The sequence below is a fragment of the Leptodactylus fuscus genome, chromosome 7 (genome assembly GCF_031893055.1).
Source record: "Leptodactylus fuscus isolate aLepFus1 chromosome 7, aLepFus1.hap2, whole genome shotgun sequence".
Classification (NCBI taxonomy): domain Eukaryota; kingdom Metazoa; phylum Chordata; class Amphibia; order Anura; family Leptodactylidae; genus Leptodactylus; species Leptodactylus fuscus.
Window position 1 is genome coordinate 115,720,476 of NC_134271.1, and position 13,356 is coordinate 115,733,831.

General features: G+C 41.6%; 1 protein-coding gene across 1 annotated transcript in view; it reads left to right on the forward strand.

Annotated features, from left to right (window-relative positions):
- The window catches only part of LOC142214116 (putative N-acetylated-alpha-linked acidic dipeptidase), a 216,942-nt gene extending 203,918 nt beyond the window's left edge, over nucleotides 1-13,024 (forward strand). The window contains exon 18 of the mRNA XM_075282888.1: nucleotides 12,861-13,024. Coding sequence (XP_075138989.1) covers nucleotides 12,861-12,966 — 106 coding nt within the window. The 3' untranslated portion in view covers nucleotides 12,967-13,024. The remainder of the gene's footprint in view (nucleotides 1-12,860) is intronic.
- Nucleotides 13,025-13,356: the final 332 nt, after the last annotated feature.

A 13,356-nucleotide genomic window follows, 5' to 3' on the forward strand; every position in this document is an offset into this window, starting at 1 on the left:
GGTGTTATTTGTAACTGATAGCTAACACCCTGGTCCATTACCCCTTGTCAGAGCTGAGCTCTGAGCAGGGTGTTAACTCCTTACATGTCACAGTCAAACATGACTATGGCATTTATGGGGTTCCACTATAATAATTCCCACCATTAGGCCCCCCGCAATGAGATTGGTGGGTCCCAATGTGTATTTTTTCTGCAGCCCAGGGTCTGAGCAGTGACAACGGGCTGCCAGGAGCCCATGGCCGTGATTGGAGGAAGTCAGCTTATGCGTTTGCATAGGTTGACTTCCTCTATACAATGCAATACATGTGTATACCTGTGTAATGCAGTGTATAGTACTGAAACAGCAGTCAGAGCATCGGTGGTTCAGATCCCTTAGTGGGACATTAAAAACATGTAAACCGTGTTGGTAACAACCCATACAATAAAACTGAAACATTATTTAACCTGTATGGTGGAAAAAAATGATTTTTTGCCATTTCCCCTTACAAAATATGCTGTAAAAAGTGATCAAAAAGTCATATGTACCCTAAAACAATACCAGTATCAAGCACATGTAGTCTTGCAAAAAGTGAGCCCTCAATCAAAAAATAATAATGTTACACATCTTAGAAATAGTGACGCAAAAATTATTGATTTATGTCCCCAAATGGATTTTTGTTCTGCAAAATTAGTGATGCATAAAAAACAATACAAATGAGAAATCCCCGTAATTGCACCAACCCGCAGACTAAAGATAACCGTTACATGTTACTTATGCTGTCCACTATGTGAAAAAAAATAAAAGAAAAATTTAACAAAATGTAATCAATAAGAGGGCGTTCACACTACCGTTGGATTCCATCAGCAGTGTTCGTGGCTAGTGTCCGTACAAGATTTTAGCAATGGACACTAGCTGGCTGGCTGAAATTTCCATTCATTTCAATGGGATTTTATCTTGTGTCCGTTTGTGTCCGTTTACACAAATGTCCATTTTTTTCAAGTGGACAAAAAAATCCTACATGCAGGACTTTTCTGTTCGTTTGAAAAAAAAATGGACAGCAAGTTTCTTTTATTTTTTTAACATTGACGTGTATGAGCAATGGACTTATAATGGTCAGTAACTGATAGCCATCAGATACTGTCCATTTGTGTCCATTTTTTTTTTTTTTTTTTTTTTTTTTTAACAGACACCTTATGAATGGAATCCAATGGTAGTGTGAACCCTACGTAAGGTATAGGTGTCATTACAAAATGCATCTCATACCACAAAAAACAAGAACTCATATGGCATTAAAAAAAATGATTCAAGCGGGCAGTGCACGGCAAGCACACAGATCCCATTATAGTCTATGGGGTCTGTGTGCTTTTACAGCGCTTATTGCGCTTGCAATTGCACTTGTATACCATTCGGGGAGTCTCCATGCGGACTCCTTCCGGACGGAATATGTACGCAGATGTGAAGCAGGCTTTACACTTCTTTTCATAGCGAAAAGTTCCCTTTATACATAAGTAAATTGAAATAAATTGCTGTAACATTTAGTGAGAGTAAAATGTACATTTCTGTAAAAAATAAATGAATAAAAATTGACGGCATTATATAAAACCTATCTGCTCCCCTAACAAGCCTGTTGTACTAGGTAATTGGGGGATATTTTCTTAATGCTCTAAGTTACACCCTTCCTCTGTTTTTCCTCCTGGAAATGTATGACTGAATTGACAACTGGGCGTTACCATTCCCTTTCTCAGTGGCCACATCCCTACACAGTCTGACACTGTCTGGTCAGTGCTATCTATAGTGTTTAGTAGTAGTTTTGTTATTGTTGAATTGTTATTATACTCTGGGATCTAAAGAACGAAGAGGTGGAAGTGCAGAATACTTTATTACTGCACCTCTCTAGGGCTCTGCCATGGTGCCCATTGTTCATTATCAGGCGTCCCGACCATCCTCCAGCCGCCTCTGTGACATCAGTGGCCCCCGGTCACCTCTAAGTTCTGTGATTGAGCCTCAGTGTTGCAAAAGTAGCAGTGCCCATTACTGACTCCATTACAATCATCATTGGCATTCTAGGGTATGGATTTGGGCATGGAAAGCACATAAATTCTTGGCATAAAATTCAGCGTAAGTATATTGTATAAGGTTTTTAGAAAACTGATAATAAAAAGTCATTTGCAGATGATGGGAGATGGAGCTCAATGCCTTTATGATACTCTCAGGTTATAAATGCCTACCATATTGTCAGCTTTATGATACTGTAGCATTATCTAAATTCTATGAATAGTTTTTTGTGTTTTTTTTTTTTTTTTTTTTTTACTAAGACAGGAATAAAAAAAAAACCTTTTTTTTTCCCATTCTTGTTACCTTCAGTATCAATGTGTTTTGGATTGAGTCACTATTCTCATTGCAATACTGAACAGTTGCTCAGCAACTAAAAAATGTATGATACGCTTCTCAAGTTTATGAGAAGAGAGCAATATGGAAACCGGTCTATTGCCAAGACTTATTTAACTCCAGTGTGTGAAGTCTTCTATTAGATCCTAAATACTGCACTAACATCTATTACCTAAAATGGCTTTCCAGGTTAAAGATATTGATTAGGGTTGAGCGATCGGGATCATAAAAGATCGGATCCCGATCGGCAATCGAGCAAATTTCATGATCGGGATCGGCTGGAAAATTATGGGAAATCGTATTTTGAAATCTCAAAATCGGCTTAACCCCAAAAGCGACTTTTCCCATAGAGAAGCAATGACTAGGGTTGAGCGATCGGGATCGTAAAAGATCGGATTCTGATCAGTGATCGAGCAAATTTCACGATCGCGATCGGCTGGAAAATGATCAGAAATCGGATTTTAACATCAATCCTGAAGTCTCAAGATCGGCTCAACCCTAATATTGATAACTTATATCTCAGGCATATATATCACTGAAGGGATGTCACTAATTATTAGGGTTCACTGCAGGAGTAACAAGTTAAAATGTAACTTTCATTAAGTCCAATTAAAATGATTTTTAAAAATGTGTAGTCCAGAAAAAAGATTTGTGTGAAAGGACAGGACAATTGATGATATGCCTGTGGTATAATGAGATAACCACTCTAATGATACGGCTTCTCTGTCCCACTAACACACTACGAAAAAAACCCTATGTTAGTAGGGGCATAATACTCAGGTGCATACAGCCTGCTTATCAGGAGGCCATAGTTTCTTCAGGCTGCCGATATAGAGGCAAGATTAGCTAGGAGTACGGGCATATTGGAACTTCCTAGACCAATTCCCATGTTAGGGTATAGATGTGAATAAATCCTGCCCCACCAAAAAACATTCTCCTCTACGCGTTTCCCTAATCCTATATCGGATTTGTTCATCAGGAGGAGCTAAACTCATGATGGTAGTGGAAATATGAGGTCAAAACCGCAATTCCTCTGTCCAGAATGGTAGGACAGGGTACTCTGGTATATGCCACCGAGCGCGACATCTCCACAAACTAAAAATCAAAGGCTCCAACTCTCTCCTGACGCGGCGCTTCCCAATTGGTCGCGACTATCCAGAATCGTCAGGGAGGGAGCCATGGGTCACCTGATCATCAAGAGACCCCACGTGATCAAGCAGGTAAGTAAATACATATGCCTCGCGATCAACAAGTGACTGAAGAGAGAGGTAAGTATCGGAAGATTAAATATGCGGTTCCACAACTAAATGTGGAGATCCTCGCTGGAATGAATAAGTCAACACTTGGCGGACCGGAAGTAAAAGTATTACAGTTTGCCTCGTGTAATAAAATAAAATGCAACCGCCTACAATCGTGCTTCATGATGACGCAACAAACGCAAACCAATTCAACGGGTGAATATAGTCAAACACATCAGGACAAAATCATATAAAGATAGATGAAAATTGAATAATATGGGTCCCAGATGTATCACAGCATCATCTTACATGTCAGATAATAGTGTGTTTGTGCATATAGCAGAATTTCCTCATATCTAAATAGAGTACACTACTGAGGGGATCAGAATTCAAGGGTTACAATTGTCATTTGTGTGCTACCGCCATGAGGAACAGCGGCCTGATGTCATGTATCTAGCACGCTTTGACCACACAAATCGTTTTTTCTGGACTACACATTTTTAAAAATCATTTTAATTGGACTTAATAAAAGTAACATTTTAACTTGTTATATCTCAGGCAGTAATACTGTCGGGGGCCTAGGTGGGATTATAAAAGGAAGGGGCCCATGTTACCACCTCCCATGATAATATTCACTCATTGTAATGGAGTCCCAATACCACCATAGAGGCCAGGTATTCAGGGCAGATATAAGCGCAGTACTAGTGATAACACCATCAGGGGCCCAGTCAGAGATCTAATGGACCTCATTCAGTCTCCTGTCCATCCACTCAGTCACATAACCTGCCAGCTTCCCCCCCCCCCCCATTCGTGTAGCCTATCCACCTCAAACAGGTTGAGAAATGGTAATAGTCGCTGGGGTAGTGCAATATTTGCCTATATGCAGCCCCAAAATTTCTGATGAAAGCCAAATAATGGCCAAGTCTTCCCATATTGCAGGAGATTCACCACTTACCATACGTCCTCAACCCTAATCCTATCCCTATTCCCATCTACCACCTACACTGCTGCATGAATATCTAGAACCTAAGGGTTTCTTGATGTGGATGTTCATGGTCTCATAGCAGATCTGCTTCTTTCCACCTCCTTATCCAACTTCCATAATTACTGTATATATTTATAGGGAAACCAACTTTGAGCATCAAAATTCAAAGGTCAATAGGATTTCCTCTAATAAGAACTTCAAAAACACCATCTAGGACCAGTCAATGGAAAGCTGACCTGATTCCCCCAGTCAACGTCCTAGACAGGACAACCAGAGATGGCAGAAGGAGCAGGAAGGAGAGAGATGTTGAGAAGGGTCTTGATTACCAATAGTCCCAATTTTCCTTAAAGGGGCTCTATCAGCAAAATCATGCTGCTAGAGCCCCACATATGCGTGAATAGCCTTTAAAAAGGCTTTTCAGGCACCGTAAAAGTTATATTAAACTACCCCCCCCCCCCCCGTTTTAAAATAATAACCTAAAAAAGAATGTGCTCTACTTACGGATCATGCACGCTGGGCGGGCATTCAGGGTGTGTCTTCATCTTCATCCCCGCCTCTTCTTCCTCCGATGTCCTCCGGTCCCGTCTTCCTCCAGCGCTCGCGAACGGACAGTGATAGCCTGGGCCCACCGTGCACGATCCCTAAGTAGATAATATTCTTTTTTAGGGTTTTATTTTAAAACGGGGGGTGGGGGGGTAGTTTAATATAACTTTAGCGGTGCCTGAATAACCTTTTTAAAGGCTATTCACGCATATGTGGGGCTCTATCAGCATGATTTTGCTGATAGAGCCCCTTTAACCTCCTTCATGAGGTCATCATTGACATCTTCTCCCTGAAAACCCTTCATCTCTGCCAATCTCTGTGCAGATTTGACTTTCATGTGACATGACCATACTTTTCGAATGTACAAGTACTTCAATACTGTGAAACACATACAAATTAGATATATGTGTCCGAAAGGGCCTGATGTACAAAGTTATTAAAACATTTTCTCCGTACAATGAACGATGTGGCAGGGGAAAAAAATCAAAAGTTTTTTTTATTTCTGTTTATTCATTTTTTTTCTTGGCAAGAAACAGCACTAGAAAAATGATGTAATACTTTTTTAGTCCAGGTTGTTATAGAAGTGCTGACTTACCCGCAAACCCGTTCACAATAAACAGTATGCTTTTAACTAAAGGATCCTAGCTGCAAACTGTGTAAAATAATTGGGCCACATTTGCTGGTGGCATTGCTCCAAATGAACTTTTTCCCTAGTAATAACAAGCCATTTGATGCAGGGAGGTAATTTTTCCATTTGGATAAAATATTTAGTGGGCGTCCAATATTAGAGAGTAGCAAAAATGAGCGCATTGGGATAATTATACCTTGCATGGGGCTGTCAATAACATAACTACCGCTGAAGTGGTCAGAATCAAAGCAAGTTGTTTTTGTAGAGGGGCAGACAAGTGCTTATCCGTGTAGCATTTAATGGTGAGTGAATCATATGACAAGCCTATGTATGTTTATAGAAAACAAGTAGAGCAGAACATGCTTGTATCTAGATCACAGCAACAAGGGAGCACTGAGAGCCAGGGCTGTGAAGCCAGGGTCGGGGGTCACTGCTGTGTGGAGGCAGTCGGAAAAAGCATATAGAAATTGTATTTTTAATACAGGCATAGTTTGTAGCATATTTATTTTCATAGGAATTGGAGGATCTTTACTTCTTGTATGTGATGATGACTGTCCGCCATTTTTGAAGTCAGCCTTGGAAAAATAGAGGAGTCAGAGTTGGGGGTTTGGCTCCTTTTACCAAAACACAAACTACTTCAAGGCACTTAAGGTTTCTTAACAAAATAGCCAGGAAATGATCTGCCCCGTTTGCCTCCCAAATGGCAAGTCCACTTTGCCAGTTCCTATTCAACCAGTTTCACCAAAACCAACCAGCAGCTGGACCTAAAGATACGTAACAACAGAAGAACCAATAATGCCTTAGGAGATGTAGCCTCATCTGAAAATTGTGCTTGGCACAATTTTTCCCATGAAGCTTGATGAAATGTTGCCAAGTATGGTCTTCTGGGTCAAACAGTAGACAACATCTGTCAGTAGCTCCTTATACCATGTTAGGTCTGCTCTCTTATGTACCCAAACTGCTTAGTCACAGACAGATGACCCTTCATGGATTTTCCACCTTTCTATGTCTTGTTGACTACCGTCTTCCTATATCCTATTCAGGACAATTCTCTCTGTATTTACTTTTTGCTGTCCCATTGTCTTTTCTGTAGCTCGAATAAAGTGATGATGCCACATCCCCATTCAGGCGTTGCGTCACCTACTAAAGTCATAGCTGCTCCATATCAAATGTCCCAAATAGGGTTGAGCTGATCTTAAGATTTCAGGATCGTTTTTAAAATTCGATTTCCGATCATTTTCCATTCGAATCCGATCCCGATCCCAATTCGATCCTAATGAAAGTCAATGGGATTTTTTAATAATCGAAGATCAGATTTTAAAAACGATCCTATTCACTACACAGCATGGAGTCTAAAAATTGAAAGCTTTAATTTTTAGACTCCACGCTGTGTAGTGATAAACAAAAAATCCTCTGGCTACTTAGTCCCTCCGGGTGTCCACTTACCTGCACAGATCGCTGCCACTTCCCGTTGTTCTTGCTCCTCTTCTCTCTCATTTACAGGCCTTCAGAGCGCCAAGCGCGCCCCCGCCTCCCTAGGCTAGTGTTAGAGATGCTGGGAATAGGCGGGGCTTGTTGTGGCTTAGGAAAGTGTGGGCGGGTACAGGGCAGCAGCAGCCTTCTTCTTAGGTCTATAACACTAACCTGTGAGCTAGCGGCACGTACGGACCGAGAACGGGGAGCGGGATCTGTGCAGGTAAGTGGACTATTTTGTTTCTAGTGATCTATACTATTTTGTTTCCTCTCTGCTGTGCCGTATACTGGACTCTGCTACATCTGCATTACTGTACATTGACTTGTCTATCTACTCTTCTTCTTCGTTCCTGAAGCAGAAGAATAGATAGACACGTCAATGTACAATAATGCAGATGTAGCAGAGTCCAGTATACGGCACAGCAGAGAAGAAACAGAAGAGTAGATACTATCTACTCTTCTGTTTCCTCCCTGCTATGCCATAGGAATGAATGGACGCAGCCGGCGCGCAGGGGGTTAAGCCAGCTGCATCCATTCATTCCTGTGAGAGCGTGCTATTCGAAACAGCAGTTTCGAATAGTACTCGCTCATCTCTAGTAGCTAACATTGTTAGCTTTTCCCACAATGCTTGGCCAGTAGCAAAGCACTGAGGGAAATAACCTCCCACCTCAATCCCGCCTAAAAAGATCGGGATCGGAATTCTGATCACGATCGTGACATTTACTCGATCGACGATTGGAATCCGATCTTCTCCAATCACGATTGCTCAACCCTAGTCCCAATGCCCCTTTCTTGTGACATGGCCATAATATGTGATAAAGGTATGATAAAGCATGGAAATAAGTTATGCAATATGCAGACGTAACTCAGCAGCTTTGCGATGTGACATGTGGAGGTGTCGGCCATGGCTGTTCTTGTTGAAGTTGCTATCTCTGAGAGTTTGGACTATGTAGATGTCAATGTTGACTTGTTAGATTTTGATATTTTTCTTGTTTCACATTTATATAGTTAACATTGGTTTATATTACTCTTTGCAGTTTCCATTAAACCTCCAGTATGCTACAGAGCCCCCACATTTACAATAAGTCCGCTTAGTCATAAGATATCGGTATTAGGACAGATTCATAGACAGAATATGGCACATCATGTCCACAGTGCCATCTACAGGAATGAACCAGAACTTACAATTATTGATTGCAATTCATCTGAATGCTGGAGCAATACTCAAGCTTCATGTTCCAGAGAATTAGGCTGGACAACCAGGCATGCAGATTAGAAACCAGAACAGTCACCCAAAGGACACTTTCCACAGCTCAATTCTTCTACCTCCGCTACGGTCTCATGTTGGCTCTAATCCAAAATGTTTCTAAAAACTAGATAAGCCATTATCTGCTGCCTATAGACCCAGGCAGACAATGTAAAATACAGTAGATTCAGGCTCCATTTCTGGCATTAGGTGACATGAGTCAATCTGTGATGGTCGAGTGGTGTCACTCTAAAGAAGGGATGCGAGCACACGCTCATATTCAGCACAAACATGTCCTCCCCTGCACTTGGAAAGGAAAAGATGGCCACTATCAGTTCTCATCTGATCCGAAGCATACAAGAGGTTTTGTTTGGATTTCACATCCTATTTTAACTAGGATTTAGAAAAGATTCTGTTTTTACATGATTGTGAAACTGGAAAAACTTTCCACTTTGGATTCTTACATGCCTGGACACTGAGCCAGGTCTGATGTGTTGGGGGAATCATAATACCCCAGAGATATGCTGTCTGTAAAGGAAAATTAATTAACAGGCCAAGATCGGCTACAGCCATCTTTGACCTGGAGAATCAACAGAGACACATGGTGGTGGTGTATCAAAATGGATTCTGTTTAATGGTGGCTAGAACAACAGTATATATCACATGGCATAGACAGAACAGGATTGGCTAGTATAATTAGCCTAACATCTATTGGTGGAGAAGTTTGTAACAATAGCCCTGATGCATATCCATTGGATAAGAAACTGGAGAGAGGTCACACCCCCCGAAGGGCTAGCTCTACTCTGAAATGGAGTCAGTAACCGCATGGTCTCACAAAATGGCAGCCATCAGCACATGTCTCAAATACACACCCTAGATGTCTATCTCATGGTATTCTAAAGACAATAGACATCCTTGTTGGAGACAATTAGCTTAATTACCCTTCTATTGTCCCTTTATCTTTAAAAGGGTCTTTGGTCTTTGATCCTTTCCTAACAATGCCCCTGGTTCCAGACGATCTGACTCCGTTCAATACACAGAGCATTGTCTACATAACCAGTCTGGCAAGTTCCAAATTGCTCATCTCTGGACAGATAGAACAATCTCAGCCCCCACCTCTATACACAATTTTTCATAAGATATTATTAGCCCCCCACAGATGTTACCCTTCCTGTGAACCACCAGGGAGCCTGGATCCCCCTTCATCTGCCCCCAGTTTCATGTCCCCCCTCCATCTCTGCCTCCAGTTTCATGTCCCCCCTCCATCTCTGCCCCTAGTTACATGTTGTCACTCCCCACTTCATCTGCCCATAGTTTCATGTGCCCCCTTCATTATGTTCACCTTCAATTTGCCCTCAAGGTTTAACATAAAAAAAACAGTGATACTCACCTTCCCTCGACCCCCCGCAGCTCTGTCTGCAGTCTCATTCACAGAGTTGTAGGCATGATGTGAGTGACATCATCACATCACACCTACATCTCTAGAAGACGGAGCTGGCTGACGACAGCTCCTACTTCAATCGCCTGTGTATTCAACTCATCTGCATCCTACGAATGAAGATTAGTTGAAATCGGGACATACATCCCACCGACCGGGACTGCAGGACAGGACCCCGAATCCAGGAATGTTCTGCAGAATCTGAGATGGTTGGGAGGTATGCTCAATGGTACCTTTAAAAGGAATCTGTCATTAGGACAGTCGCTATTCAACATGAATTTAAAAAAATTCTGATTCCATATCAGTGTCTCCTTTGCTTTTTACTGATATGCCAGTGAGCTGTTTGGTGCCACAAGGGCATCATCACTGCTGTCATTGCACCTCTCAGTGCCCAGTCTGCTCATCCCTCCCTGCTATGAGTGACATGTACACAACTGGGTCCTATCAGTCACAGCAATGGGAGCAATAGTAACACCCTGCACCAAAGAGCTTATTAGCCTATTGGCTGCTTGCTTCTAAAAACAGTGCCACATATACCTAGTGGACGTGTGTGGCATTGCAGTTTGGCCCCATTTCCTTAGATGGAGCTAAGTGGCAGTGCCAGACAAAAGCAATACATTTCATTCTAGGTTTCGGCTTCTTTCCCATAATGTCTCTTTGGGTAGAAGTAGATGCCTTTCAAGAATGAAATGAGGAAGTACTTCAAGATGTATTACTTTCACCCTGGACAACAGTGCTCTAATTTACATATAAGTTATAATTTCATTTGTACTGAGTAGGGAAATTAAATCCCATTATATAAAAGGTTTCAAAGTGTCTCCACCCCACTGACCAATATAGGAGAGATACAACCTCAGTCTTAGGGGTTTTTTATATTTAGGTCACCTCTTGGATCTAAAAGATGATGAGACATCTTGTAGGACCAAACACATCTTAACTTTTATCTGTAATCTCATTTGTTAATTCTTCATTGTGGTTCTACACTGTCCCCCTGTGGACCCCTGTGGTAGAATAGAAAACATTTATTCATACACAATAGTTGGTAGAGCCCAGCAGATGCTTCCTTACGGATGGTATTGAGCGACACAATACTCCTGGATGCCTTGTGAAACTCCTGGTGTATGTGAGCCATCGGTTGGGTGCGGTTTCTCTGGCCAGCACTTGTCGGTCTCTATCTCCCAGTTTTGGGGATCTGCCGACTCGGGGCACATTCTGACAATCACTGTTCACCTTCCACTTCGTAATCACATAGGCCACTGTCAATTTTGGGTAATTCAGTTCGCTTGCTATGTCCCTTAACCCCTTAGCGACCCTTGACGTAACTGTACGTCATGGGTCGCATGGGGATGTATGGAGCGAGCTCACACGCTGAGCTCGCTCCATACACGGCAGATGCCGGCTGTATAATACAGCCAGGACCTGCCAATAACAGCAGCGGTCGGTGCCCGAGCCGATCGCTGCTGTTAACCCTTTACACACTGCGGTCAAACGCGACTGCAGCGTGTAAACAGCGCAGGCGGCATGGGCGCCGCCATGTTTCGCCGATCGCCGCCCTCCTGAACGTCACAAGAGGGCGGTGATCGGTTGCTATGACAGCCGGAAGCTTATTGAAGGCTTCCAGGCTTGTCTCTGCATGAGATCTATTAGACGATGCCAGAGGCATCGTCTAATAGAAGTGCTGCGATTTTCCTATTCACTGCAATACTGTAGTATTGCAGTGAATAGTATGAGCGATCAGACTCCCTAGGTTTCAAGGTACCTAAGGGGTCTGATCATAAATGTAACAGAAGAAAAAAAAAAGTTTTTAAAAGTATTAAAAAAATAAAAAAAATATAAAAGTTCAAATCACCCCCCTTTCCCTAGATCAGCTATAAAAGTAATTAAAGAACATTAAACATAAACATATTAGGTATCCCTGCGCTCCAAAATGCCTGAACTATTAGAATATTAAAACATTTATCCTGTACTGTGAACGGCGTAGCGGCAAAAAAAATAAAAACAGCCAAAAAGCGTTTTTTTTCAACACTTTGCCTCCTATAAAAAATTGAATAAAAAGTGATCAAACCATCAGATCTTTCCCCAAATGGTATCAATAGAAATGTCATCTTGTCCCGCATAAAAAGACACCACAACCAGCTCCATACATGGAAATATGAAAAAGTTACAGGTGTTAGAACATGATGACACAAATTTTTTTTTCTATTTTGCAAAGTTTATCATTTTTTTTAAAAGTATCAAAAAATTTCAAATACTATATAAATTTGGTATCACCGCGTTTGTACTGACACGTAGAACACAGGTAACATGTCATTTGTACCAAACAGTGAACGCTGTAAAAATTAAACCCATAAGAAAATGGCGCAAATGCATTTTTTCTCCAATTGCGCCTCATTCTGAATTTTTTTCCAGCTTCCCAGTACATTGCACAGCATATTGAATGGTGCCATTACAAAGTACAATTTGTCCCGCAAACAATAAGCTATCATGTGACTCTGTGAACTGAAAAATGAAAAAGTTATGGCTCTTGAAATGTGAGGAGGGAAAAACGAAAATGCGAAACCAAAAAATGGCCTGGTCCTTAAGGGGTTAAGGATCGACCATTTCTGTGGTACCCCACAATTACCCCTTTCTCGAAATCTGACAACTCTGCACTTTATGGCATCTTGCATGCGACTAATGCCAATGCTGTTTCTTATTTAATGGCAGAAGGTGTGACGTACATCACGACTGCAAATACTGTATCTTCATTTGCATGGGTGTCCAAATACTTATTGGTAGACTGTATAAAAGGGAGTCTGTCACAGATATTTCATGCTCACCAGGCCGTTTTACCCATGAATACTATTGCCGCCATTGTTGAGCACGCCTCTCCCTGCCTTTTTCCACCCATCAATATAGGAAATAATTGCTCATATACTAACCATGTTGTTCTCTATTTGTAGACAATGCCAGCTAGTGATACACATTGATGATCATTGCACTAAGAACCTGAAGATATCTCCCTGGTCCTATGGAAAAAACATTTGTAATGGAGACAGAGAACTGTAACTGGATTAAATGGTCATATTAGATGGGCGTAATAGAATAACATTTGCTGATGGCATAAAAGGGAAAATGTAGTTATTATGGGGGAGTGAACTGGTTCATAAGGAGCCAAGTTTGTTACCTGAAATTTTGAGGCTCACTACACGTGAATTACTATTATACTCTGTGACTGAGCATAAGAAATCATGTTGGCCGTGTCTAGATGAGTATGACGGCTTATTATTTTTGCACACCTCCCTCTGCTTATTATATTCTGGGATGCGAAGAGACCACAATAAGTCCAGTTCAGATTGAATAAGTTCAGTCTGCAACAAAACTTGCAGGCAAACCTCACAAATGACGGCTCCAGGCTTGCCAATGTTAAGATATTTCTAGAGGAGTTTTTGGGAACAC